General features: G+C 32.9%; 1 protein-coding gene across 1 annotated transcript in view; it reads left to right on the top strand.

Moving 5' to 3' along the window:
* csf1ra (colony stimulating factor 1 receptor, a) overlaps positions 1 to 26,457 on the top strand; it is a 28,732-nt gene extending 2,275 nt beyond the window's left edge. Inside the window, exons 2-21 of the mRNA XM_051127686.1 lie at positions 5,371 to 5,643; positions 5,728 to 6,015; positions 6,435 to 6,571; positions 7,642 to 7,804; positions 7,935 to 8,136; positions 8,328 to 8,443; positions 9,495 to 9,606; positions 10,062 to 10,252; positions 10,336 to 10,427; positions 14,105 to 14,231; positions 14,392 to 14,496; positions 15,110 to 15,220; positions 15,422 to 15,575; positions 15,772 to 15,854; positions 17,122 to 17,234; positions 17,411 to 17,533; positions 17,904 to 18,015; positions 18,806 to 18,905; positions 22,018 to 22,126; positions 23,988 to 26,457. Coding sequence (XP_050983643.1) covers positions 5,371 to 5,643; positions 5,728 to 6,015; positions 6,435 to 6,571; positions 7,642 to 7,804; positions 7,935 to 8,136; positions 8,328 to 8,443; positions 9,495 to 9,606; positions 10,062 to 10,252; positions 10,336 to 10,427; positions 14,105 to 14,231; positions 14,392 to 14,496; positions 15,110 to 15,220; positions 15,422 to 15,575; positions 15,772 to 15,854; positions 17,122 to 17,234; positions 17,411 to 17,533; positions 17,904 to 18,015; positions 18,806 to 18,905; positions 22,018 to 22,126; positions 23,988 to 24,146 — 2,870 coding nt within the window. The 3' untranslated portion in view covers positions 24,147 to 26,457. The remainder of the gene's footprint in view (positions 1 to 5,370; positions 5,644 to 5,727; positions 6,016 to 6,434; positions 6,572 to 7,641; positions 7,805 to 7,934; positions 8,137 to 8,327; positions 8,444 to 9,494; positions 9,607 to 10,061; positions 10,253 to 10,335; positions 10,428 to 14,104; positions 14,232 to 14,391; positions 14,497 to 15,109; positions 15,221 to 15,421; positions 15,576 to 15,771; positions 15,855 to 17,121; positions 17,235 to 17,410; positions 17,534 to 17,903; positions 18,016 to 18,805; positions 18,906 to 22,017; positions 22,127 to 23,987) is intronic.
* Positions 26,458 to 27,766: the final 1,309 nt, after the last annotated feature.

Raw genomic sequence — 27,766 nt, 5'->3', positions numbered from 1 at the left:
TGAATTGAATCAACTTTAAATTTTAAGGCAGCTGGGTTACTTACCCATCAGTTAAGTTTAGCAAACACAAATATCTAAGTTGTTACTTAGTACAACTTAACATTTCAAGTTGAATAAACTTATTTTAGTTGACTCAACATTTTAAGGCAGCAGGGTAACAAATGATTTTAAGCTGACTCAACAAATTGTGTTTTTTATTTTTTACAGTGCACTAGTCTGAAAAAACACTTTATGAAAAACCAAAAAAGCCCAAAATTATGTTTTTGCCTGCAGTGTCTCCCCTTGAGAATATTTCTCGTTCTTTTAGGAGAAACATCTGAGACAAATTTGATACTCAAATAAGATGTAACTCCATTAATCTTCAAAGCTATAAAAAGACATTTCTTTTCCAAAATCTTAAATGTCACATGAAGAATCATGTACTTTCGCTTGTGTTTACATTGATGTGAAACGGTTCTTGATCTGGTTCTTTTCTGCGTCTCAGCAGATGTTTGTTTCTCAATGTTTCTGAAATCAGGATTTGACATGTTGATAATTGGCTTGATCTCTGAGAGTTATTTTTGTCCCACAAGTTCAGATAATTAAACTGTACTGTGAAAATGGTGCTGATATTATAATGTTGGATTATTGTTTAGTATCCTTTTGCATTTATGAGTGATATGGATGAAAACACTAGAGATCAGAGGAGAGTTTAGTCAGTTATCATCATGTAAGCAGCGCTGTTGGGTTTGGATTTATTATAGCTCGTGTGTGGAAGTTTGAGAGTTTATATTCAACTACACTGTAAAAAACAATTTGTTGAGTCAACTTAAAATAATTTGTAACCTGGCTGCCTTAAAATTTTAAATTCAGTCAACTCAAAAAAAGTTTATGCAACTTGAAATGTTAAATTATACCAAGTGACAACTTAGATATTTGAGTTGAATCAATTTAAAATTTTAAGGCAGCTGGGTTACTTACCCATCTGTTAAGTTTAGCAAACACAAATATCTAAGTTGTAACTTAGTACAACTTAACATTTCAAGTTGACTAAACTTATTTTAGTTGACTCAACTTAAAATTTTAAGGCAGCAGGGTAACTAATTATTTTAAGCTGACTCAACAAATTGTTTTTTATTTTGTACAGTGTACAGCATAAGAGGTTTTTCTTAAAAATTCATGGAGAAAGACTTTGTCAGCATTGTGTGAATTGATACTCTGAATCTAGTAAGAAATTCTTTTAAAAATGAAGTGCAGGGGATTTTTATGAGTTAAAATTATTTTATTATTAAATAATTATTTATTTTATTATTATTTTTAACACATGGTACCAGCACTTGTTAGATGTGTGTGAGCATAGTGTGAGTTCTCTAGATAGTCTCGCTTGGAAAAATACAGGGAAATATGATTTAAAAAGTACAATAACATTGCAAATGTGCTGTCATTCCTCAGTATTTTCGTCTTGTTTCCAGTAAAAAAAAAAAAAAAAAAAATCTAAAAATTCCTAAATTCAGATGCATTTACTTCAGATGCAAACTTACTATTTTTAAATCTTTTTTGAAAAAACAAACAAACAAACAAACAAAATTAAACCGCAAATATCTGCCAATGGACAATCAACTTATTTTACATTTGAATTAAATTTAGGACCCTATTGCCAGATACTTGTATTTTCTTTAATAATAATTTTACTTCTTATTCGGTGTCATTTTGCATCTTAAGTAAATGCATCTTAATTTAAGACTGTTCAGATATTTGCACCACAAAACAAGACAAAAAATGCTGAGAAAGAACATCAGTTTTTGCAATCTCAACTGGGTTGGGGGAATTTTGTAGTTTGTAAATTATTTGATTATTTGATATAAGATTCTCAGTATAGCTTGTTGAAAAGGTTTTGAATATGATGGGGGGTGGAAAAAGGGGGTGGAAAAAGTCATGATTCCAGTTTGTGCGTCAAACGGGAAAGCAGAAGTGAGAGGAGGATCGGGATGTTTGGGCTGATTGCGCAGTGCAATCACTGACTCCACATGCTCTCTCACCACACACACACAGCTTTCATTTCTCTACTCATCACTCCACCCGTCAGATCACCACGTTCAACCTTTTCTTATTGGTGTTGTATTGAGATGAAACCTGTACCGTTTCATGAGCTCTGATGTAAAGAATGACTCTGTGTGTTTCTGTTATAAAAGGATAGTTCACCCAAAATTGAACATTTGCTGAAAATGTATTCACCCTCAGGCCATTCAGGATGTAGATGAGTTTGTTTCTTCATGAGGAACAGATTTGGAGAAATGTAACATGACGTCACTTGCTCACCAATGGATTATCTGCAGTGAATGGGTGCCGTCAGAATGACGGTCCAAACAGCTGATAAAAACGATCACAATAATACACAACTCCAGTCCTTTGATTAACATCTTCTGAAGTTAAAAGCTGCTAGTTTGTAAAGAAAAAAAAAAAAAAAAAAAAAAAAAAACAAGACGCTTTAAACATTCTAAGCTTCCGGCTAAAATATAGTCAGTGATTCATAAAAACACTTCATCCATCCCCTGTTGTCCTCTCACACCAAAATCCACCAACATATTTGTTTAGAGCTGTTTTAGACTGTTTTGTTTGTAAATGGTCCGTGCATATTTCTCACCTGATTCAAATTTTTTAGAAAACAATATTTGTATGAGGATATTTCAGTAACTGTTTGATGGATTTGTTTCTTACAAATATGCAGCTTTTCACTTTACAAGATGTTAATTGATGGACTGGAGTGGTGTGGATTACTTGTGGATTATTGTGATGTTTTTATCTGTTTGGACTCTCATTCTGACGGCACCCATTTACTCCAGATGATCCATTGGTGAGCAAGTAATGTAATGCTACGTTTCTCCAAATCTGTTTGGAGAATCTCACAAAGAAACAAACTCATCTACGTCTTGGATGGCCTGATGGTGAGAATTTTTAGCAAATGTTCATTTTTGGGTGAACTATTCCTTTAAAGCGTGTCATAACCTGGTAAGACTCCATTTATCAAACACTAATCTCAAAGGGAACTTTGTAAACCAAGTTACATATTTTTGTGTGAAAACCAAAGAAACTAACCACACACGATTACAGTTAATGGTTTGTAATTTTACTGCATGTAAATCTAGATAAAATCTGCACAATACATCTTTTCTTCAGCTATTTCTGTACTGTTTCAAATACTGTTTAACGGGTTACACCACCCCAAAATAAAATGTCATTAATCACGTTCCAAACCTGTAAAAGATGAAAACAGGGAGGTTTGTGACTGTCCCACTGACCAAAAAAATAACACTGTCAAGGCCCAGAAAAGTATGAAAGACATAGTCAAAATAGTCAATCTGCTATCAGTGGTTCAACCATAATTTTACAAAGTTACAAGAATACTTTTTGTACGCAAATAAAACAAATATAACATCTTTATTCAACAATTCGTCTCCTCTTCCGCATCACCGTAACGCCATTTTGGAGAGTATCCGCTGGACGCGAACAGCGTTCGCTGTTCTGTGTCAGCCACACCAAAGGGATACGTTTTCTACATTTATTTACGCTTTGATTAGAACGAAAACAGCATATCCGTGTGACGCAGCTAAAACAGAATGGCGTACGCTGTTGGCGCAGCCCCCCCCAACCCTGCAGTGATCTGGAGGACTGACCCCTTCACCCCTGGAATACAATTTTAAATGCGAAAAGCTAAACCAAATGCAATTTCAACCGAGGGGTACCCCTCCGCTCTGATTTGTGCCACCTCAGATTCTTTTTGACCCACTCCAGTCCCCAAAACTTGTCAGTTTTAACTATTTGATGCGGACAATCACCGGTGTATTTAAACTTTCATTACTAAATTCCAACGTCCTTTTGCCTTGTCTGGCGCTGAGCCATATCACAACGATTCAGTGTTTTCAACCACATAAAAATAATGTTTCAGACATTGAAATTAATTACTAGCAAAAAAAGACATTTGTTAAACACACACTGATGTTTGTGAGTTTGTTAATGCACTGGTGGGTAAGGAAAGCGGCAATAATTATTTCAATTATAATCTGACAACGTAATTTATTCATTTAGAATTCCCCCCCTTAGCCCCCCTGATAATCATACAAGCCCCCCCGGGTCACGTGTCCTGGCGCCGGGACTGTGTTGACGTCCAGCGGATACTCTCCAAAATGGCACTATGGTGACGCGGAGGAGACGAATTGATGCAAAAGTTCCATATGCACGCATTACTTCCTTGTTTTAGACAAGCCAGCTTAGTCATTTCCGGTCAACTGTACTGTGCCGTAATATGAGTGTCCTTTGCTCGTTTTCTCTACATAACTTGTTTTTTTTCTACTGCCATCTTCTGGTTATAAGGTTATAAGGGTAATGTGATGCCATTATTATCTTTAAAAAAAATCGTTGTTTTCTGTGAAAAAGCGTTTTTTTTAATCTCGTCTTTATGAATGGAAAGTGAATCGAAGTGAGCTGAAAAATAATAAAGGCTTTAAAATATTACAAGATTTTAAAAATGTGTTCATGACTATGAAGGCAAGTTAATGATTATCAAGAATACTATTAAGAAGTGTTGAGAAGAAGCATCTCTAGCTTGCTAACGTAAGCCTAAACAGTTATGACAGTGTTTAGCTGTCAGCTTTTAAATGTAAAACTATGTGTACAATCCTGGGATTACCAGGCTCAGAATTTAAATTACATGTTGTTAAACAGCATGTAACTGAACGTTCATGCTGCTATCACTATTTACGATGTTGCAATTATTATTTTTCTCAGTTTCTGATAAAAACCAGGCAGGAGAGTAGTCTCAAGAGTCTCCGCCTGTATATAGCACATTTCAAATGAGCTACACCGGAAATTGACGAGCTGGTTTATCATTACGCAGAAGTTCTAAAGAACGCTCTGTGCATATGATCAAATATAGATTGTAAATGCAGCTTCTCAGAAATATACAAGAAAATAACAGTGTTGCAAAATTCATCAATTATGAAACTACGCTGAGCTCTACAGAAACCAAAAGTGTCAATGAATGATTTCTAGAAAATCGAAAGCTTGTGCAACTGAGAATAGGAATTGCATTTGATGTGGTTTGGAGGTGAATCTGTGAGGAGTTTCAGGTATCCTTTGGTGAAACTGCTGAAAATATATGTATGTCTGAGGTCAAGGGAGAGGTCAAGAAAGTGCTCAAAAATGTCATTATTGTGAGTCATGAAACATCCTTTGTTGCAAAATCATGAGAGAAATTCTCATTTGAAATGTATATGTTTTCTATTATAATGAATCTTATTAACCATACTGGATCATATTTGAATGATTTTTCTGTCTATTAATCCATATGTCAGGCTTTACAGGTTTTTCTTCCTGTCTGTGTTTGATTGACAGGTTGGTCTGAGCCACGGATCAGACTGAGCTCTGGAGCTCCGGTTGGCACCGATGTGATTCTCGAATCTAGTTTTCCTCTTCATTTGATCTGTGAAGGTGACGGTCCGGTTACATGGCTTATCCGACTGGCCAAACATAGACGTTACATCTCCAAGGAAGTTGGAAACATCCGGAGTTTCCGTGTGGAAAAAGCAACGGCGGATTTTACAGGAACTTACAAGTGCGTCTATATGAACGGAAATGAGTCATCTTCAGTTCATGTCTTTGTCAGGGGTGAGTGGACAAATCCTTTCATTTCTGCTTCTGAACTAAACATGATCTTGAAGAAGCTGAATGTTGAATCTGTGTCGGTTGCAGATCCTCGAGTTCTCTTCGTCTCACCCAGTACGTCTCTGCGTTATGTGCTGAAAGAAGGTGAAGATCTGACACTACCGTGTCTTTTGACTGACCCCGATGCCACAGACTTTAACTTCCGCATGGAGAACGGCTCAGCGGTGCCTTACGGCATGGACGTGACCTTTGACCCCAAAAAGGGCGTCCTGATTCGCAACGTTCAGCCTGGATTTAATGCCGACTACGTTTGCAGCGCTAGAATCAGAGGGGTTGAGAAAATGTCGAAGACATTCTCGATAAACGTCATGCAACGTGAGTTTCACTGAAACCCATGTGTGCTTTCATACGAATCAAAGGATAAAAGCTCCAGACTGAAACATTTTGGAATTTTGTGATTTCACAAACTGTTCCAAACACAAACATTTTTGAATTTCAAACTGTTCCAAACACAAAATTCCAAAATGTTTCAATTTACTATTATGCTGAATGCGTAATGTACAACAGGATTTGCCAAAGATAATAATCAACAAACTCATAAAAAAAAGAAAAATTCAAACCAAACTAAAATAAATAAATAAATATTTAATTAATTTTATAATATAGGGATTTGGCTGACAAAAATGGTTTGGGGATTCCTGATAAACAACATTCACTACATCAGAACTGTAACAAGATATTAAAGTTAATAAAAGCTACTCATTTAATAACTCCTCTATACTTTTTTTATTCAGGGTTACGTTTTCCACCGTACGTGTTTCTGAAGAGAAGCGAGTATGTCAGACTGGTGGGAGAGAAATTTCAGATCAGCTGCACCACAAACAACCCCAACTTTTACTACAATGTCACATGGACACACTCCTCTAGAACGGTACGACCTTTGACCTCTAGATTCACATCTGATTCTTGATCAAATATTTGAAATCAAAAACTTCAGGACTTCTACAATAGACTTAAAAGTCAAAGGCATTTATATTTAATTGGCCTTGAAATGGTTTTTAGGAAGCAATTTCTTTAAATGTGTGAAATAAAGAAATAAAAAAAAATATATTTTTCAAATACACTACCAGTCAAAAGTTTTTTTTAAAGACGTCTTTTCCTCTCACCAAGCCTGCATTTATTTGATCAAAAATATAGCAGAAGCAGTAATATTGTGAAATATTTTTGCTATTTAAAATAACTGCTTTTTATTTTAATATATTTTAAAATGTAATTTATTCCTGTGATCAAAGCTAAATTTTCAGCATCATTACTCCAGTCTTCAGTGTCACATGATCACATGAGTGTCACATTCTAATATGCTGATTTGCTGTTCAAGAAACATTTTTGTTATTATTATTAATATCTTAAAACAGTTGAGTACATTTGTTTCAGGATTCTTTGATGAACAGAAAGATTTAAAGATGACATTTATCTGAAATAAAAACCTTTTGTAACATTATACACTTTACCATTCTGGATTCAGTATATATATATATATATATATATATATATATATATTGCCAAATAAATAATAGAAGGTAATACTTTTATTTAGCCAGGATGCTTTACACTGATCAAAAGTGATGATGAAGACATTTATAATGTTACAAAAGATTTTTATTCCAGATAAATGCTGTTCTTCTGAACTTTCTATTCATCAAAGAAACCTGAAAAAATTCTACTCAGCTGTTTTTTAACATAATAATAATTAATGTTTTTTGAGCAGCAAATCAGAATATTAGAATGATTTCTGAAGGATCATGTGACTGGAGTAATGATGCTAGAAATATAGATTTTAAATCACAGGAATAAATTACATTTTACAATGTATTGAAATAGAAAACAGTTATTTTAAATAGTAAAAATATTTCAGATTTGTTTAGTTTTTGCTATACTTTGGATTAAATAAATGCAGCCTTTGTGAGCATAAGAGACTTGTTTTTCTCCATTCATTCCCAGCTGCCCAAAGCAGAAGAGAAATCGACGATGGAAGGGGATCGTTTGGCCATTGAGAGCGTCCTGATCATACCGGCTGTCCAGCTGTCTGATTCGGGTAACATCACCTGTACGGGTCAGAACGAGGCCGGAGCAAACAGCTCCACTACACAACTGCTGGTCGTAGGTGAGAAATGGAGAACAATCACACTGCGAATTTATGCATGTGTACACACACACACACACACATAATGTTATATATTAATTATTGTAGTTAATATCCATTAACTCTATCAAAACACTTTGAATTGTGACAGACGAGCCGTACATTCGACTCTCCCCGAAGCTCTCATCTAAACTCACTCACCGTGGTCTGTCCATCGAGGTGAGGGAAGGCGACGATGTAGATCTCAGGGTTTTGATCGAAGCGTATCCACCGCTCATCTCACACCAGTGGGAGACTCCGACATCCCACAATGCCTCACTCCCAGAGAACAGGTTTTACACACATAATGACAGGTCAGTCTAAAACACACGTTTGGGCCAACATTGCAATCAGTCAATTAGTCTTAAATAATGCAGTTATTAACCATGGCAAGCAAGATGATCATAACATGGTGACATGCCAGACTGACATATCTGTAAGCTGAATGTGAATGTGTTTTTTACGGGATATGTTGAGGTCAGTGTGAGTGTTTGTGGATCTGTAGGTACGAGGCGCTGCTGTTCCTGAAGAGATTGAACTCCCAGGAAACCGGTCGCTACACACTCCACGCCAAAAGCAGCATGAGAAATGCCTCCATTACTTTTGATATTAAAATGTACAGTAAGTACAGCTGCACATCATTCAAAATAAATAAATAAATAAATAAATAATAATAATAATAATAATAATAATAATAATAATAATAAATATATAACTGTTAAAAACAGTTCTGTTTTTGCAAATGAACTCTTAATCTGAAAATGTATTTGTTTATTTATAATATTTTAATATTTGTTTATTTTATTTTTAATATGTAATATTTACTTTATGTATTTGTTTAATTTTATTACACTTTTAATTTTATGTTTTATTTATATATTAATTTAATTTTAGAATTGTTTTTATTTATGTTTATTTTTACTTTTAATATATAATATTTGAAGGTATGTATTTAATTTGATTTATTTATACTTTTAGGTGGTTTTTTTTTCCTTTCATACATGTTTCAGATTAAATACTTCAACTGCAAAAAATAGAAATGTGAAGTTAAGTTAATGTCAAATTAATTTTAAAATCAATCATTAAAATCAGAAGTTGTATATGTTAATATTATTTAATGGACCTGAGACTTGCTGAGCTAACAATAAATGGATGTTTTGTTGTTGTTGTTGTTGTTGTTGTTGTTGTTGTTTTTTTTTTTCATAATTTTACATTTTTTAGATTTTTTTAATTTATTCAGTATGTTTATTTATTTTTATATTTAAATATTTTATTTATTTATATTTTTATACCACATATATTTCAGATGAAAGGCAATAACTAAGGCAGTAACTAATAGAACATTTTTGTAAAGTGTTACCAATTATTCCTTAAAAATGCGCTTTGAACGTGTCTAAATCATAATTTTTTTAAACCTTGTTTAACCTTTTGTCCATACACGCAAAAAACAATAAACATTTTCGGTTCCTTGTGTATTTGAGCCTGTTTGGTTCCATTGCAAGTTCATTATTACAACTGCAACGCAAAAAAAAAATTGAGGAACAAATTTTGAGGAAATCGATGCTGCTGATAAAGCTGAACTTTCTGAACCCAGAACCGTCTTGTATAGAAATAAAGTTAAAGAAGCAACAACATTTCCTTAAGAAACATTAAATACGATTTTGTTTCACAGCGAAACCTGTAGCGACGGTGAGATGGGAGAACGTCACCACTCTGTCATGCAGGTCTTACGGATATCCGGCTCCCAGCATCCTCTGGTACCAGTGCATGGGAATCAGAACCACGTACGTCATTATATCTGACAGTGACAGACTGTTATGAGATCAAAATCAATAAATGCATGTTTTTGCTTTTAATGCAAGTGATTCATCAGTGCACATTATTAAGACGCTTTCCCCATCCACTCAGTTCCTCAGGTCATACCCTACAGCCTTTGAGATGAGAAACTCAAAAATGCGATCAATTTCACTTCTGTAATCGAATGTAACTTTGGATTTCCTCTTTAAAGAATCTTTTTTTTCAAACTGTTTTAAATAATAAATCACTCCGACTAATTATTATTGGGAAGATTAAACAAAAGGTTAATAATCCTACTCCGTAGACGCACACGATGTGCAACATTTAACAAATAACCAGGAAAATAAAAACTCAGTCTAAAAAAATCAGTCCTGAGTCTAAGTTGACTCATTCATCAGGAGCAACTTTGATTTATTGTTGTGTTTTATAATGCGTTCACCAGCTGTCCAGAAAACTCCACGGGTCTTCAGCCCATCCAGACGCAGACGCTTGCATTCGATAAGGAGCCGTACGGGTCAGTGGGTGTGGAGAGCGTCCTGACGGTGGGACCGTCCAACCAGAAGATGACTGTGGTGTGTGTGGCCTTCAACCTGGTCGGACAAGGCAGCGACACCTTCGCCATGGATGTCACTGGTAAACTAATTCTGATGATTCGTTTAATAAATACAAGCTCATCTGCCTGGTTTATTAAATATCTGACCGTGTTTTTGTCTCAGATCAGCTCTTCACCAGCGCTATGTGTGGATCTACAGTGGCGATGGTGGTTTTAGCGCTGTTGCTCATCTTTATGATCTACAAGTACAAACAGGTGAGTCCATCACAGCAGCTTTGAAACTCAAATCTGCTTGATTAGCTAAACTTAAAATAAAACGTCAGGTAAACGTCAAATTTCAGTTTAATTGTTTAAATCATGTTGCTGGTCTTTTTGTGAAGGATTCATCAGTGCAGGTTACACTTTTAAATATAAAGATTTTTTATTGGTATAGAGATGGTTCCATGAACAACCTTTAAAGGAGAAGTTCACTTCCAGAACAAAAATGTTCAGATAATGTGCTCATCCCTTTGTCATCCATGTCTTTCTTTTTTCAGTGTGTTTTTTGAGGAAAACACTTCAGGAATTATGCCCATATAGTGGACTTCTATGGTGCCTGTGAGTTTGAACATCCAAAATGCAGTTTCAATGCTGGTTAAAAGAGATCCCAGCCAAGGAATAAGGGTCTTATCTAGCGAAACGATCTGTTATTTTCTGAAACAGTACAAATTTATATACTTTTTAACCTCAAATGCTTGTCTTGTCTACACTGTAAAAAACAATTTGTTGAGTCAACTTAAAATAATTTGTAACCTGGCTGCCTTAAAATTTTAAGTTCATTCAACTCAAAAAAAGTTTATTCTGCTTGAAATGTGGGGTTACTTACCCATCTGTTAAGTTTAGCAAACACAAATATCTAAGTTGTTACTTAGTACAACTTAACTTTTCAAGTTGACTAAACTTATTTGAGTTGACTGAACTTAAAATTTTAAGGCAGCAGGGTAACAAATTATTTTAAGCTGACTCAACAAATTGTTTTTTTTTTTTTTTTTTGTTTTTTACACTGTAGCTCTGCCATGCGTACTCTGTGTAAACCAGTTCATGACAGTTAGGGTATGTTGATAAACTCCCATTTTTATATATTTTTTAGAAAACAACCAATCGTTTCGCTAGATAAGACCCTTCTTCTTCGGCTGGGATCGTTTAGAGCCCTTTGAAGCTGCATTTAAACTACATTTTGGAAGCTCAAACTCATGGGCACCATTGAAGTCCACTATATGGAGAAAAATCCTGAAATGTTTTCCTCAAAAAAAAAAAAAAAAAAAAAAAAAAAAAAAGAAAGAAAGACATGAACATCTTGGATGACAAGGGAGTGAGTACATTATCTGTAAATGTTTGTTCTGGAAGTGAATTAATCTTTTAACATACATTGAACCACTAAAGGTTCGTAACATTCTTAAAAAAGGTTATTTATTAAAACTTTTGGTTTTACGAAGAGCCTTTAACATTCATGCAATCATTCCATTGATGGAAAAAGGTTCTATAAAGTTTTAAAATGTCCTTCACACTAAGAAAAAAATTTTCTTTTTAAGGAGAAGTCCACTTCCAAAACAAAGATTCACATAATGTACTCACGCCCTTGTCATCCAAGATGTTCATGTTTTTCTGTCTTCAGTCGTAAAGAAATTATGTTTTTTGAGGAAAACATGCATTTTGGAAGTTCAAAATCGGGGCACCGTATCAGTTCATTATATGGAGAAAAATGCTGAAATTTTTCTGAAGACAGAAAGACTTGAACATCTTGGATGACAAGGGGGTGAATAAACTAAATGTGAATCTTTGTTTTGTAAGTGGACTTCTCCTTTAGGAACAGTTCACTGAAAAGCTTGTTTTCTTGGAACCAAACTTGGTTTTTATGTCATAGCTTAACTTTATAATAAGAACATTAGTTCTGAGAGGTTCACTGTTCACTGAGAGATTCTTGGAGAAACCAAAATTGGTTCTACACTCTGACTAATAAATGTTCTTCATTGGCATTGGTGGTCCGTGAAGAACCTATAGCATTAATTGAAACTTTCCATTCCACAAAAGATTCTTTATACTAAAAAAAAGGTTGATCTTCATACCAAAGGAGTCTTTGAGGAGCTAAAAATGCTCAAATGCAAAAACGCCCTTTTAGAACCTTTATTTTTAAGAGTGTATGAATCTCAGTTCCTCATTCCTGTTCAGTCTATTAGGGATGAAATCAAGTTCTGCCTTTTATTTTAATTCTTATTTCTCTGTAAATTATTTTTGGGATATCTTTGTCATTTGTTTGACAAGGCAGAGGCAGAGAGAGTATTTATGTGCTGTGTTTGATTGTGATTTCTCCTCCTCCAATGAGAATGCACAAGCACTGATTGAGCATTAATTGAGCAGACACTGATCACAGCTGTAGAGGAGCTTTTAAAGCTCCTGTGGTCCAGCAGTGTCTGTTTGAATCTTAAGAATCAGATCACAGCTGTCTGACTGAAACTTTTTTTTATTTATTTAAAATTATTATTTTCTGTTGGTGTTGATGATGTTTTCAGATTGTTTTCAAAATGTACATTTAGCTCTTTTCAAAAGAAAATAAAATGTCAATGGCTGACAAGCTTTAAATATGACATGAAGTGTATTAAGCCTGAATCTTGGTCATTCAATCTGAACCCATTACAGCTCTCAAAAAATATTTATAATAATTTAAATAATATATATATATATATATATAGTTTTTTTTTTTTTTTTTTAAATAGCAAAATTTAAAATTGGGTCAAAAAAAAGGGTATTAAGGTCTTTATTAAGAAAATTAAGGGTATTAAGAAAATTAATTGTGCTTGTGACTGTTTTAAAAATGACTGAGAATCCTAACAGCAGTTCATATGACTCATGCACTGTATTGTATATACTATACATTTATTCCAAGTACTCTGAAGGTACATGATAATGATAAATGAGGAGCTGAAATGAAATAAACTGAAAAAAAAAAAAAAAAAAAAAAAAACAGTTTTTCACAGAATACACAAATATTACAGATTGTCATTTTTCGAGTAAAGAGTTCCTTTTGGAAAATATCTGCTTTAATTATTTTTTTCTTCGAACATTTAATTTTTTCAGTGTAAAAATATAATTGCTTATTTCTTTTAAAAGTAGTTTACTTAAAAATATTTGTAATGTAAATGTGTACTTGGCTTTTTTTAAAAGAAAATATAGAACTAATATAGAATGGTGATTAAACTGACTTGGAACTTCCTTGGAACAGTTTTACTGCATACCTGCCATCCAATCAGAATCCAGTATCTAGACATTCCATGGAATAAATATAAAAGGGCATTTTTTCAGTGATGCCATAGAAGAACCATTTTTGGTTCCCCAAAGAACCTTTCAGTGAACAGTTCCTATAAGAACCATTTTAAAGAATATTTAAAAAATCTAAAGAACCTTTTTTAACTATGAAGAACCTTTTCTGCATTTGTAAGGTTCCATTCTTCCATTCTTCATAGAACAATTGATGCCAATAAAGAACCTTTATTTTTAAGAGTGTAGATTCATAGCAGCTTTGTTGAAAACAGCTTCTGTGTCTTTTTAATATTCTTTTTTTTTTTTTTTTTTTGAGTGAGGGGTCCTTTATTTAAAAAAAATAAATCAGAATCAGAACGAGCTTTTTCGCCAAGTGTGCTTATACACACAAGCAGTGACACAGATAACAAAAATAAACAAGTGATTAGAATAAATATGTGAAAGACAATACACAATAGACAATATAATGTAAGTACTGATGTGCTATATACAAATTATGCAAGGGAATTTGAATATATGGAAAAATATGAATTAAAACTGTTGATTTCACACACTGAATTACTCCAGTTTTGGGTTTATATGTGTGTAAGGCCTTTTAAACAGCAGACTGAACTCTAGTTTGTGTCTTTCGGTAGAAACCCAGATATGAGATCCGCTGGAAAATCATTGAAGCCACAAACGGAAACAACTACACCTTCATAGACCCGACACAACTGCCATACAATGAGAAATGGGAGTTTCCTCGAGACAAACTAAAGCTCGGTTTGTACTGCATCTCTGATGCTTCACCTATGACTGATTTGAAGATTCATTTGACACCATTAACCTAAACTAACTTTGCTAGGTCATAAAAGCTGAATAATCTTGTTCTAATATTTATTTATTATTACTGATGAAGCAATTGTGGTGGTTCTATGTGTAGGAAAAACTCTGGGAGCAGGAGCCTTTGGGAAGGTGGTGGAGGCCACGGCGTACGGCCTGGGCAAAGAGGACAATGTCTTACGTGTAGCTGTCAAAATGCTGAAAGGTCAGAAAACATGACTGTTACAAAAAAATACTAGAGTATTACCATGTTTTTCTTTGCCATGTTAGAATGTTAACCGAACATTCCATTTTGAAAACGTTATGAAAATGTTATTTCAGAATGTTAATCAAACATTCCATTCTATCATTTTCAAAACATTATGAGAGTGTTACATGTGAATGTTCTCTCAACATTCAAAAACCAATTTTTTATATTTTAAGAACTAATGTTTTCTCTCAACATTTCTCTCAATTTTATTAATGTTATAAGACTGTTCCATGACCGTTATTTCAAAAATGTTTTCTCCTAACATTTGCACAACCTATAAAAAACATTCCCTGTTAGCTGGAATAGAACTTTATGCAATACAGATTAGGTCAAAGCAGCTTCCGAGAAGCTTGCAAAATTCATCAGTTATGAGACAAATGTAATTTCAGCTGTAAAGCAGATCTAAAGACAACAGTGTCATTATTCAGATCAGTCCAGTAAGTACAGTTAACATCTTTATATAATCAGCATCAGATGCTGAAAATGTCACTTCGGTCTTTTCTCTGACAAAAGTACTTTACAAAGCCAGTAAGTGAATGAATTGTGTTGTGTTGCATGCTGGGAGCAGCCAGCGCCCATCCAGACGAGCGAGAGGCTCTGATGTCCGAGCTGAAGATCCTCAGTCATCTCGGGCAGCACAAGAACATCGTCAACCTGCTGGGTGCCTGTACACATGGCGGTAAGACAATCCTGATGTTTTTTTCCATCCCAGCTGGAAAACAATAGCTGGGATTGGATTTTAGTAGATGGTTTTTAGAGCCCCGCTCAACGACCAACTCTCTAAGCCAGTTTGTACCAATTAGAAACCATGAAAAATCATCAAAAAAAGCATCAAAATTGGATTTGCGCAAGTTTGGTCATTTTTCCGGCTTGTTTCCAGGTCCTGTGCTGGTGATCACGGAATACTGTTGTCATGGTGATCTTCTGAACTTCCTGCGTAGCAAAGCCGAGAACTTCCTGAACTTCGTCATGACGATTCCAAATCCAGAAATGGATTATAAGAACGTCAACACTGAACGAATGTTTTTCAGAAGGTCCGTATAACAAACAAACAAAACAAAGCTTAGTTAACAAGTTTCATAAATCATGTTTTAACATAACTACAAAATACAATCACACAAACACAATAAAAGCATGACAATAAAAATGATTATTGACAGTTATAAAAACTGAGGTGTCTGTTTTTGCAGTTTAATTATATGTTTGTTGTGATTGTTTTACTGGTGACAGTGACAGTGGGATTTCCAGCACGTGTTCTGATCATTATTTGGACATGAGACCTGCCTCATCCAGACCCACAAACTCAGCTCTGAGTGAGTCACAAACCCCTTTCCTCAGACACACATCATCGTAAAACCAGACGCCACAAAATGCTACAAATCTGCAATATATGAATATCATATTTTGCTTAGAAACATGTTGCATTAGAGAAGTGAAACCAGGTTGAGAACCAGGGTTATTATAGTTCACTAAAGTTAAAGCCAATTTAAAAAATGTTATTAAAAATAAAATAAACTTGTATAAAAAATATATAAAATACAAAAAAATTAACTTGTTTTATTTCAGCTAGTCGCTGAGGCCAAATTGATGTAATAAAATTATGACAGCATTTTAGTAATAAATGGAAAAAAAGAATTGTAAAAAATGTAAATTGAGATTATGAGATTTAAACTGTAATATTTTGTGAATCAAACCAAAAGTCTCAAAATAAATTTTTGTAATCTCATATGAGTTTATTCTCATATTGCTAGGCTTCATTTGCATAATTTTGACCTTATTGTCAAAATATTAAGACTGTAATTTACCAATGCTATGACTTTATTCTCTTAATTTTGACCCAAAACAGGACTTTATTTCTCATATTACTTTGATTTTATTCTCATAATTTTAACTTTATCAAAATATTTTGACTTTAATCTCACAGTGCTATTACCTTATTCTCACAATTTAGATTTTATTATTAAGTTCATTCAGATTTTCATAATTTTGACTTTATCAAAATATTGTGACTTTGTTCTTGTAATCTTAGATTTTTTTTTTTTTAAATAAGGCACTAAAATGCTGTAATATGAAAAAACAAAAGCTAAAACTGAAATAAAATTTGAAAAAAAAAAACACCTTATAAAAATGACTCAACAAAATTACAAAAAATTAGCTACAGTTAAAATAAAAATGGAAAATACGAAAATAACTCATTTAAAATATTAAAGCGGTGATACTTTACAATAAGGTGTCATTTGTTGTATTAACTAACATGAACAAACAATAAACAATACATTTATTACAGTATTTATTAATCTTTGTTAATGTTAGTTAATAAAAATACAGTCATGCATTGTTTATGTTAGTTCACAGTGCATTAAGTAATATTAACAAACATTATGCATTAGTATTAACTAAGATTCATAAATGTTGTAGAAGTATTATTCATTCTTATTTCATGTTAACCAATGAACCTTATTGTAAAGTGTTACAATAAAAGCTATAATAGTATATCATCGGTGCTAAAATAACAGTATTGCACTTTAAGAGAGCACTATAAAAGCTGTCAGCATTCAGCCACTTCCTTTTGTGCTGCAGGCTCTTCTCCGGACTGTGAGGAGGCTGAAGAATCGTGGCCGCTGGACATGGACGACTTACTCAGATTCTCCTATCAGGTGGCACAGGGACTCGACTTCCTCGCTGCTAAAAATGTGAGTCCCTAAAATAAAGATAAAGCACTAACAGCAGCAAAAACCTTCAGCAAAAACAATGAGATCTGTGTGAGATCTGGATGAAGTTACAGTACATACACTAACAATCAATTTAAAACTCAATTCAGTAAATCCAAAAGTGATCAACAGTGAATTGGTGTCATTTTTCTCTGCAGTGCATCCACAGAGATGTGGCGGCCAGAAACGTCCTCCTCACCAACAGCAGAGTGGCCAAGATCTGTGATTTCGGTTTGGCGCGAGACATCATGAACGACTCCAACTATGTAGTCAAAGGAAATGTAAGCGAACAACCATCACAAACACTCACTGAGATCCTGCTTACGAAAAAATGCTCTAAGAACGGCTGGCTAATGTTCCCATTACGTAATGAAAACGTTATTTTTGAATGTCCAAAACATCCAGTTTTTTTCTTGGTTATTCATTAAAGAAACATTTAATTTTATCATTTGGTAAACATTATGGGAACGTTAGTTTTGAATGTTCTCTGAACAGTAATTACATTTAAAAAAAAAACATTTCTGAAAAAAATGTTCCAAAATTAATGCATAAATGTTCTTGTGCAAATGTTTTCGGAACATTCTAAAATAGCAGGTAACTTTTGAATGAACGTTCTATTAATGTTAACTTAGAGATATAAACTGTGTGTAGGCACGTCTTCCAGTAAAGTGGATGGCTCCAGAGAGTATTTTCGACTGCGTTTACACAGTTCAGAGTGATGTCTGGTCTTACGGGATCCTGCTGTGGGAGATTTTCTCATTGGGTGAGCCTGAAACTGTTATATTACGAGGGTCAGTTTCACTCATGTCAGTTTTTAAGCTGAAGTTGAAAATATTTATATATATATATATATATATATATATTTTTATGTTTTGAGACTTCATATTTAGAGTCAAGAGATATATATATATATATATATTATATTTTTTTTTTTTTTTTTTTTTTTTTTTTTTGATGTTTTGAGACTTCTCATTTAGAGTCAAGAAAATTACTTACAAAATTTGTATTATGATGTTGATGTTTGTGTCCCAGTTTGACCATTAATTTCATGGCTAAAGGCAGCTGCACAGAAAGCTGTTCTTGGTTTTGCAAGTGTCGTGCGCTTATTTTCTAAATACTTATAATACTGTTTATTAAATAATAAAAAAAAAAAGGTATTTTGAAAGTAGTTGTTAAATACCATTTTAGAAATCAAATGGTTACATTTTTTAGAAACTGAATTAAATTTTATTTTTATTGTTTTGTTTTGTTTTATTATTTTATTTTATTTTATTTTATTTTATTTTTCTAAATTACATAATCCAGTTGGGGTCAGTTTGACTTGCATCATCACAATTCCACCCAGGAAAAAAAAAATTGAATAAATAAAAATACAATTTTAATTGTAACAAGAAGTTTGTATGGTTTGAAATGTGATTTTTCTACTTGGACACCTGAGTCCAAAAATGTATGTTAATTTAAATATTAAATATTTTCCAGTCTCAATGACTGCTGTGTTCTGGTTTGAAGTCTCTGTAACAAATGTATAATTTTCTCTGTGTGTGTTTCTGCAGGTAAGAGCCCGTATACCAACATGCTGGTGGACTCCAAGTTTTATAAAATGATCAAATGTGGCTATCAGATGTCCCGACCTGACTTTGCACCTCCAGAAATGTGAGTGAGACGAACAGTATCACACACACATAATCAGTCTTTCACAATCTTTCAACAAAACCATGAAATTACACAAATGCGAGCGTAAAACACGTTATGATGTCAATGATCTTCATGCTCTTCATCATACACTTTTGAAGGAAGTGAAAAGCACATTGTGCTACTTTACTACAATAAAGTGTTATTTTAGTATCACTGAAAAACTATTATAGATCGTATTAATTTTTATTTTTTTTAATTTATTTTTTTTTTTCAATTTTCACCTAAATTTGAATATACAGTAGTCAACATTTGGATCAAAACATTTCATTAAATTTATCCTAAAACCAAAAAGAATACCTGTTCTTGTCTTAGGACAACTTTGAACTATTTTTGATCCACTTCAAATGTTGATTACAATACAATTTTTAGTAACTTAGGTTTTAATTTGAGTAATTTTTGTGTTTTTGTCAATTTTATCAGCTTATCTAAATATAACTAAATATATATTCAGTTTATAATTATATATATTTTTTTTGGAAAAGTCTATATTTTATTTATTATTTTTTATTTCAGTTTTAGTTTTAGTAATTTTATAATTTTTCTCTTGGAAGTTTTTAAGTACATTTTTAAATATGTCTGTACAGTTGTTATTCGTTTTTATTTCACTTTTAGTACAACATTTTAAATATTTTATTTCAAATGATTTTTATTTATTATTATAATGTTTTTTTTTATCTTTATATTTAATTTTGTAAATGCATTCATAACCAGTGATGGGAATAACGGCATTATAAATAAACAGCGTTACTAACAGCGTTATTTTTTTTTCAGTAACCAGTAATCAAACAAATTACTGTTTTATATACAGTGTAAAAATCTATTTTTTTACTGCTTTATAGTGTTATTAGTAGTAACATTCATAGTAGTTTTGTTATCTTATCAGTATTATTTTTCATCTTTTTTTTTTTTTTTTTTTTACAGAAACACTAAATTACAAACAATATCTTAAGCACCACCACCAGTCTTAAGTTCAGTCAACATGACAAATATACATTCATACATGGTTATTCTAATTACTAAAGTTCTAATTACTAAAGTTTAATGCTAAATTATCATACTGTCATATTATAATGCTTGACTGACTGATGCTAAACGTACTTTCAGGTATTTAAAAATCTGTGCCATTAAGCTTTGTATATACAGTAGTCAACATTTAAAGTGGATCAAAACCTTTCATCAGAGTTGTCCTAAAACCAAGACAATACCTGTTCTTGTCTTAGGACAACTTCAGATGTCGACTACTGTGTACGTTCATTTCATTTAAATGTAATTTATTTAACATATTTAATATTGGGGGCATCCAAGTTATTTGACTTTAAGCTTTAAGCAGAAAGTTGCAGATGAAGAAGTTTTTAAACATCAGTAGTGGAGTTTGTCCAAATCTTTGATCATGTATGTAGTGTGTAGTTTTATTCTCATGGCACGCATGAATCTTTATAGAGACTCGGCACTAAACAAATCACACAAATAGAAAATAAAACACTACCAGAAAACCATGAGATAATGAGTTGTCATCCAAGTCAACGGTGGCTGATACTGAGTGATTTTCCATGGGCAGCTCTGATTCAGATCCTGCGTCTTGCTCCACTTCAGCTGCTTTTTTAGTTGTCCCGCTCAGATGTTTAGTTCTGCGTGTTAAACGCATGATCTGATGACGTAGGCTTGATTTTCCACACATTTCATGCTCGTCCTCTCAGCTTCATCCTCACGTCCCTTTCTCTGAAGCGACTTTACTGAACTTCAGTATCTCTGCATGAGGATAACAAAATAAGATTCATAAACCATCACTATTTTAGCCCAGCCAATCCACTTTTGGTTTAAAAACACTGTAAAATTATTAAAAAAAAAAAAAAAGAAACAGCAGTTTTTTGGACTGAGCATGCCTCAGTGCTTTAAAACAACTAATAAAACTATAAAGAGTAAATCTGAAACATATAATACTGTATGTTTTCCTAATAAATATTTTGTTGTGAAACTAGAAGAGTGTGATTATTGCTTCAGTTCACACTGCAGGAAAGTTGCGTGCAAAATATAATGTGACCAAAAAACAGCAATTGAGTGTTTAGTCACGCTACGCTCAACTCACTACAAAAACCCTGTTATGAGAAACAGGCCTAATTTCACCTCAAAATACAAGGGGAAAAAAATCTGAAATTATATTATAAATGTTTCTTGTACTTTGTGTTATTTCAGTATCATTAAGATAAATTATAGTTTTTATTAATATTTTGAAGTAGTTTTCAATTTGTATATCTATGTAGTTTTTTTTTATTTTTATTTCGGTTTCAGATATTTTAGTACATCAAAATGACAAATGAAAAATTGAAAAGTTCAAAACACAGTCTTTGTTTTCCACATGTAATGTATTCCTGTTTGTTTCCTTTGGTTTTGTTGTGAATAGTGTTGCACGATATACCGGTACTAAAAAGGTGTCGCGATACCCTGCTTTAAAAAACGGTTCGATTCCATATTTTACTAGTAGGGGAGAGCGGGGACGAAAGTAACAAAGCTATTTTCTCAGAGTCCAGACTAAATTTGCTTTCCAAGCTATGACAGCACATTCAGCACGCAACACTTAATGGGGCTGAGAAATATCACGTGGTTTTGTCATTGTTTCCCGCCGTTAGGTCCGGAAAGCAGTTTTCGAATACAATAAGTAAATTATGGAAGCGGTCATTTTTTTTTTTTCAAATTAGCTGTTGTGTTTCTCGTTTCATGTGTCACAGTAATGATCAATCTACATGTTATTTAGTGCTGTAACACATCCCGAAGTTTGGCTTTTCAGAGTTTTTCAGTGTAAAAATCAGGACTTCCTGTTGGGACGAAAGTAACACTTTTTACTTTTGTCCCCCTACAGTGACAACAAGTGTTTCTTTTGTCCCGCAGCATGCTAATTTGACTTTCTGTGTCTTGCATCATTTATTATAATGTTTATCATAAATGTTATGCATAAAGCATAAAGAATATGCCAAGAGTGAGGGTCAGAAAGGCAGACAGAGATTTCAGCCATATGTCCATGAGAGGGCGTTTCTGGGTTTTGTGATAGTAAAGCATGTGATGTTGTGTTCAGGTACACCATCATGCAGATGTGCTGGAACCTGGACGCTGCGGAGAGACCAACGTTCAGTAAGATCAGTCAGCTGATCGATAGGATGCTGGGAGACACAACTGATCAGCAGGTACATCACTCGTCAGATTTCACACAGTCAGACCTCAAGACACAGTCAGACCAGAGACTTTGGCATCTTTATTTTTCAATGCAAAAGAAAGATATTTCTATTTAATACACAAGAGTTCTGATTCATCAGCCGCTATAGGTAAATAACTAGAGGAATAACACAATAAACTAGGTTTAGGAATAAACTATTTCTGCCACAAACCGTTGTGTTTATATATATACACTACCATTCAAAAGTTTGGGGTCAGTACATTTTTATTGTTTCTTTTTTTTTTTTTTTTTTAAGAAATTAATACTTTTATTCATGTATTAAGTTAATAATTAAAAGTTTATTAAAAGTTAATAATAAATAATTTACATTGTTATAAAATATTTATATTTTGAATAAACACTGTACTTTTTAAACTTATTCATGAAAGAATCCTGCAAAAAAAAAAAAATCACAGGTTCCAAAAAATATTTGGCAGCACAACTGTTGATATTATCCAACATTGATCATTCTAATAATAAATCCTGGAAATGAATGCTTGCGTTGCTCTTATATAGATAAATAAATAAATAAATATTAAGGTGGATACACCATAGTCAGTGTAACAATACGCCATGCCTTAAAACATTTTGCATTTGAATTTTTTTGCATTTTATTTTGCATTCTAATTTTGTATTTTGCATTTTAACTAACGTTTTATTAACACCAAAATTAATGTTTTAATTTTCTTTCATTTTAAGTTTGCATTCTGTATTCTAATTTTGTAATTTGCATTGTAATTTTACATTTTTAATTTTGCATTATTTTAATTTTGCTTTTTTGCATTCTAATTTTGCATTTTAATTTTGTATTCTAATTTTATATTTTGCATTTTAATTTAGCATTTTTAAGTTTGCATTCTGCATTTTAACTAACGTTTTATTAATACAAAATTAACTTTTTAATTTTCTTGCATTTCAGTTTTGCATTTTGCATTTTTAATTTTGCATTCTGCTTCCTAATTTTGCATTCTAATTTTGAATTTTGCATTTTAATTAAGCATTTTAAAATGTTCATTCTTTATTTTAATTTAGCATTTTGCATTCTAATTTTGCATTTTAGTTTTGTATTCTAATTTTGTATTTTGCATTTTTAAGTTTGCATTCTGCATTTTAACTAACATTTTAACACAAAATTTAGCTTTCTTGCATTTTAATTTTACATTTTAGTGTTGTATTTTGCATTTTAATTTAACATTTTAACTAAAACTACTGCATTTTAATTTTGCATTCTGCTTTCTAATTTTGCATTCTAATTTTGTATTTTAACTAACATTTTAACACAAAATTAACATTTTATTTTCTTGCATTTTAATTTTACATTTTATTTAGCATTTTGCATTCTAATTTGCATTTTAATTGAACATTTTATGAACTCAAAATTAACATTCTAATTTTAGCATTTTTAATTTTGCATTCCAATTTTGTATTTTGCATTTTAATTTTGCATTCTGCATGGATAGCTGTAAAAACAGTAACACTTTACAATAAGGTTCATTAGTTAACTACATTAGTAAACATGAACTAAGAATAAACAATACTTATATAATCCATTATTAAAATCACAAGTTGTGTTAACATTAATTAATGCTCTGTGAACTAACATGAACAAACAACGGATGCCTGTATTTTTATTAACTAACATTAAGATTAAGATGAATAGTGTATTGTTCATTGTTCATGTTAGTTAATACATTTAAGTAATGGTAACAAATGACACCTTATTGTAAAGTGTTACCAGAAAACTGTGAACATACTGCAGGTTAGTTCAAACAGTGTGTTATTTTAAACACAGTCCAGTCTGAGTGAGTAACATTCATGAATTATTTCCATAGGAGACACAGTACCAAAATGTCGAGTCCGATGGGCACGGTGACCAACAACTCGAGTCGTGTGACCCCGTGAAGCATGAAGAGGAGTCATTTGAGACATCGTGTGACCAGGAAGAAGAGGATCAGCCGCTCATGAAACCCAACAACTACCAGTTCTGCTGAGGGCCTAACTAACCAACTAACTAACAAATGCCGGATCATCTGTCTGAGCATCAACAGTAGTTGCGCAATCCATCCACAATCACATGCGTGTGAACAGAGATCAGATCTGTCGTCAAACACGTTTTTACACGCTCTGCTTTTGTAGTTCCGCTCGCTTGAAATCTCGTAAACAAGAGTTGAAGTGTGTTTAAACGAACCGTTTTCGCTTCTTGGCAAAGTCGAAAACCTCCAAACCTCGGATTTGTTTGTCGTCCGATGTGCCTTTCTGATAAACGTGCGTCTTTTTTGGTTACTTGAACTTCTCTGTTGCCAAGGTTGGAAAGCAGCTTGTTCAGCGTTTTAGATGCAAACAGTGCATGTTCCACTTCCACTTTACACTTAATCTGCGTGTCAGACGTGTTTCTTCCTTTAAAATCATAGAAAAACTCACAAGCGCACATAGCTCTTTTTATGCAGCTAAAATAACTGGAAGCGAATGACTCCGGTAGCCTCGCACATTCAAGACGACCACATTCTTATGTTAAAAATAGTGTATACATCATATAAAGCCTACTTTTTGTTTTGTTTTTTTAATTGTCAGTATGCTATAACCTGGCTTTTTGTTGTTGTTTTTTTGTTTTGTTTTTTGCATTATAATTTTGCGTTTTTTAAATATAAAGTGTATACACCAAATACGGCCTACAATTTATTTTTTTTGAAATTGTTAGTAAAACAGTATCTATAACTTGCCATGTTTGGCAGTTTATTTATTTATTACTTTTTTTGTGTTCTAATTTAGCATTTACTTTTTTTTTTTTTTTTTATTTGCATTTGCATTTGCATTTATACACCAAATATGGCCTACTATTTTTTTTTTTTTTAAATAGTGCAACAGTATACTATAACTTTTTTTGCTTTTACATTTTACAAATGACCATGATCTTGTAAAAAAAAAAAAAAAAAAAAAAAGTGTGAGTCATTACAACAGTATACCGTAACTTCACATATTTAGCATTTTTACTTTTTGTTTTAATTTTGCATTTTCTTTGCATTTTAATTTTGCATTTACATTCAAATTTTCCATTTATATTTTATTTTTTGCATTTTAGCTTTGCATTTGCATTCTAATTTTGCATTTTATTTTATTGCATTAGAATTTTTCCCCATTTCAATTCATTTTGCACTTTAATTTTGCATTTTAACTCCCCGTCACACGTAACTCACCTGTAACCGACATGTCAACACGGGCCGAGTTTGGCGCGGGATCTCGCTAATTGCGCGGCTGAAGGTAATCGGCACCGGTCAGAGGACAGATATGAAATCATTCTGTCAGTTTGTCTCCTGCTCCAGTTCTTAGTCAATCCTTGTAAGCAAACACGGCATTTTATTGCTTCCCGCAGTGATTACGGTCATTTGGAGCGATAGCGTGAGGTCAGCCCAGGTTTGGAGGACAGATTCACGTCTCCAACAAGTGAAATATTGACATGCTGTTGGTGCAATAATGCTTCGGCTGATCGTTGTCTTATTTCTTCAGATAGCTGAGGGTCAAAGGTTAAATGTGTTCTCGTTTATCACTGAAGCCATAGAAAAAGCGAGGACATGGACTGCACAGAAACTATTTCAGGAAGAAAAACTAACCCTTTGCTTTTCCTGTAATGTAAAATGAAAGGCAGACAGTTTCATTTCATTTTAATATGCATATTTACACTTGATTATTTTGATATGCAGAAAGTGTTGTAAGCTGAACGTCACATTTAGTTTTGATTGTGTTGATTTTCCTGTTGTTTGCTGTCAAATGAAGCATCAAAAACACTGCCAGAGTAACTCTAGGTTGCTTAAAATGTGATTAACCTGATGTTTTCTTTCTCAAAGCTCAAACTGCCATGTTAATATGTTTCTATTATATCCTTATTTACATTTGTTGTTTTGCAACAATTTTTTTATGGTTCGAAGTTCAGCTATGTGGGATTTAATCAGTATAATGGTGTTCTTTCTCAGTGTTTATCTGTGTGTTAATAGTTCTCATGAGTCTTATCATAATGAGTTCTGCACCTTTGATATCTACACATCTGTATATTTTAGCTTTATCACAGAACTTGCTACCGAAAGCTACTAATAAACCACGGAAATGTCTTGTGATCTCGTTCTTATCAGTGAAAATTCAGTTTATTGGGAGCGACTGTGAGGTCAATCCGTGTCAAACACAAACTTATATTGAGTCCGAACACATCATCTGTTATGAAACAGATCAAAATGCATTAAGAATAAATACTTCGACGTGTCAAAGTCTTTCTATGCATGAAAAACTAAAATAAATACTGTCAGTTTTCCACCTGTTGTGGGTTTCACTTTTCTGTGGGCAATAAATTCTTATTTACAGTCATAAACATGTCAGGTCAAGATACAACTTTTGAGACGCACAAGGAAAATAAATCTGCAGGCATCATTTACTCACTCTCATGTCATTACAAACATGTACTTTACACAAAGCTAGTTCACTCTGTTCTTTTCAAAGTAAGTGAAGGGTGATTTAAAGGGACAGTGCACCCAAAAATAAAAATGACCAATGATTTACTCACCCTCAAACCATCCTAGGAGTATATGACTTTATTCTGTCAGAAGCATACACTCAATGTTATATTAAAAATGTCCTGGCTCTTCCAAGCTTTATAATGGCAGTGAATGGCTGTTGAGATTTTGAAGCAAAAGAAAATACATTCATCCATCATCAAAAGTACTCCACGTAGCTCTGGGGGCCAATAAAGTTTTTCTGAAGCAAGCTGATGCATTTGTATGAGAAAAATGTTCATATTTAATACTTTATCAACTGTGATCTCTGGCTTTATAATGGCAGTGAATGGGTGTTGAGATTTTGAAGTCCAATGAAGTACATTCATCCATTATAAAAAGTGCTCCACATGGCTCAGAGGGGTTAATAAAGGCCTTCTGAAGCAAATCGATGCATCTGTGTGAGAAAATATCTTTATAAACAATCTTTAGTTTTCAGGACGTCCTATGTTATCCGCTGAAGCATGAACGTGCATATGGCAGTTAGCGGAAGCTAGAGATTATGGTTTATAAAGTTTTCAATATGGATATTTTTCTTACACAAATACATAGATTCAATTCAGAAGGCCTTTAGTAACCCCCCTGTCGTGTCGTGAGTCGTGTGGAGTACTTTTTATGATGGATGCACTTTTGAGGCTTCAAAATCTAAACACCCATTCACTGTCATTATAAAGCTTGGAGGAGCCAGGACTTTTTTTTTTTTTTTTTTTTTTTTTTTAATATAACTCTTAATTGTTTTTGTCTGAAAGAATAAAGTCATATACACCTAGGATGGCTTGAGGGTGAGTAAATAATGGGGTCATTTTCATTTTTGGAAGAACTATCCCCTTAAAAGCTCCAAAAAGCACATTCAGGACAAAATGTAAGATTTATATAACATTTTCATGCATTTGGATTACACAGATTTCACATGATCGTAATCTGATGCATATTTGTTGTTCATACAGCAATGAAACAGGTCAGATTTCCACACTAAAAAAAAAAAATCATGGCATAGATTTTATTTTTTGACTATGTGCATCTATTTTATTTTATTTAAATATTCATATTTTCAAAATGCATTTTTTTAAAAT

This window comes from Labeo rohita, chromosome 14 (genome assembly GCF_022985175.1).
Source record: "Labeo rohita strain BAU-BD-2019 chromosome 14, IGBB_LRoh.1.0, whole genome shotgun sequence".
NCBI classification, from domain to species: Eukaryota; Metazoa; Chordata; class Actinopteri; order Cypriniformes; family Cyprinidae; genus Labeo; species Labeo rohita.
This window is presented reverse-complemented; position numbering and strand designations above follow the sequence as displayed.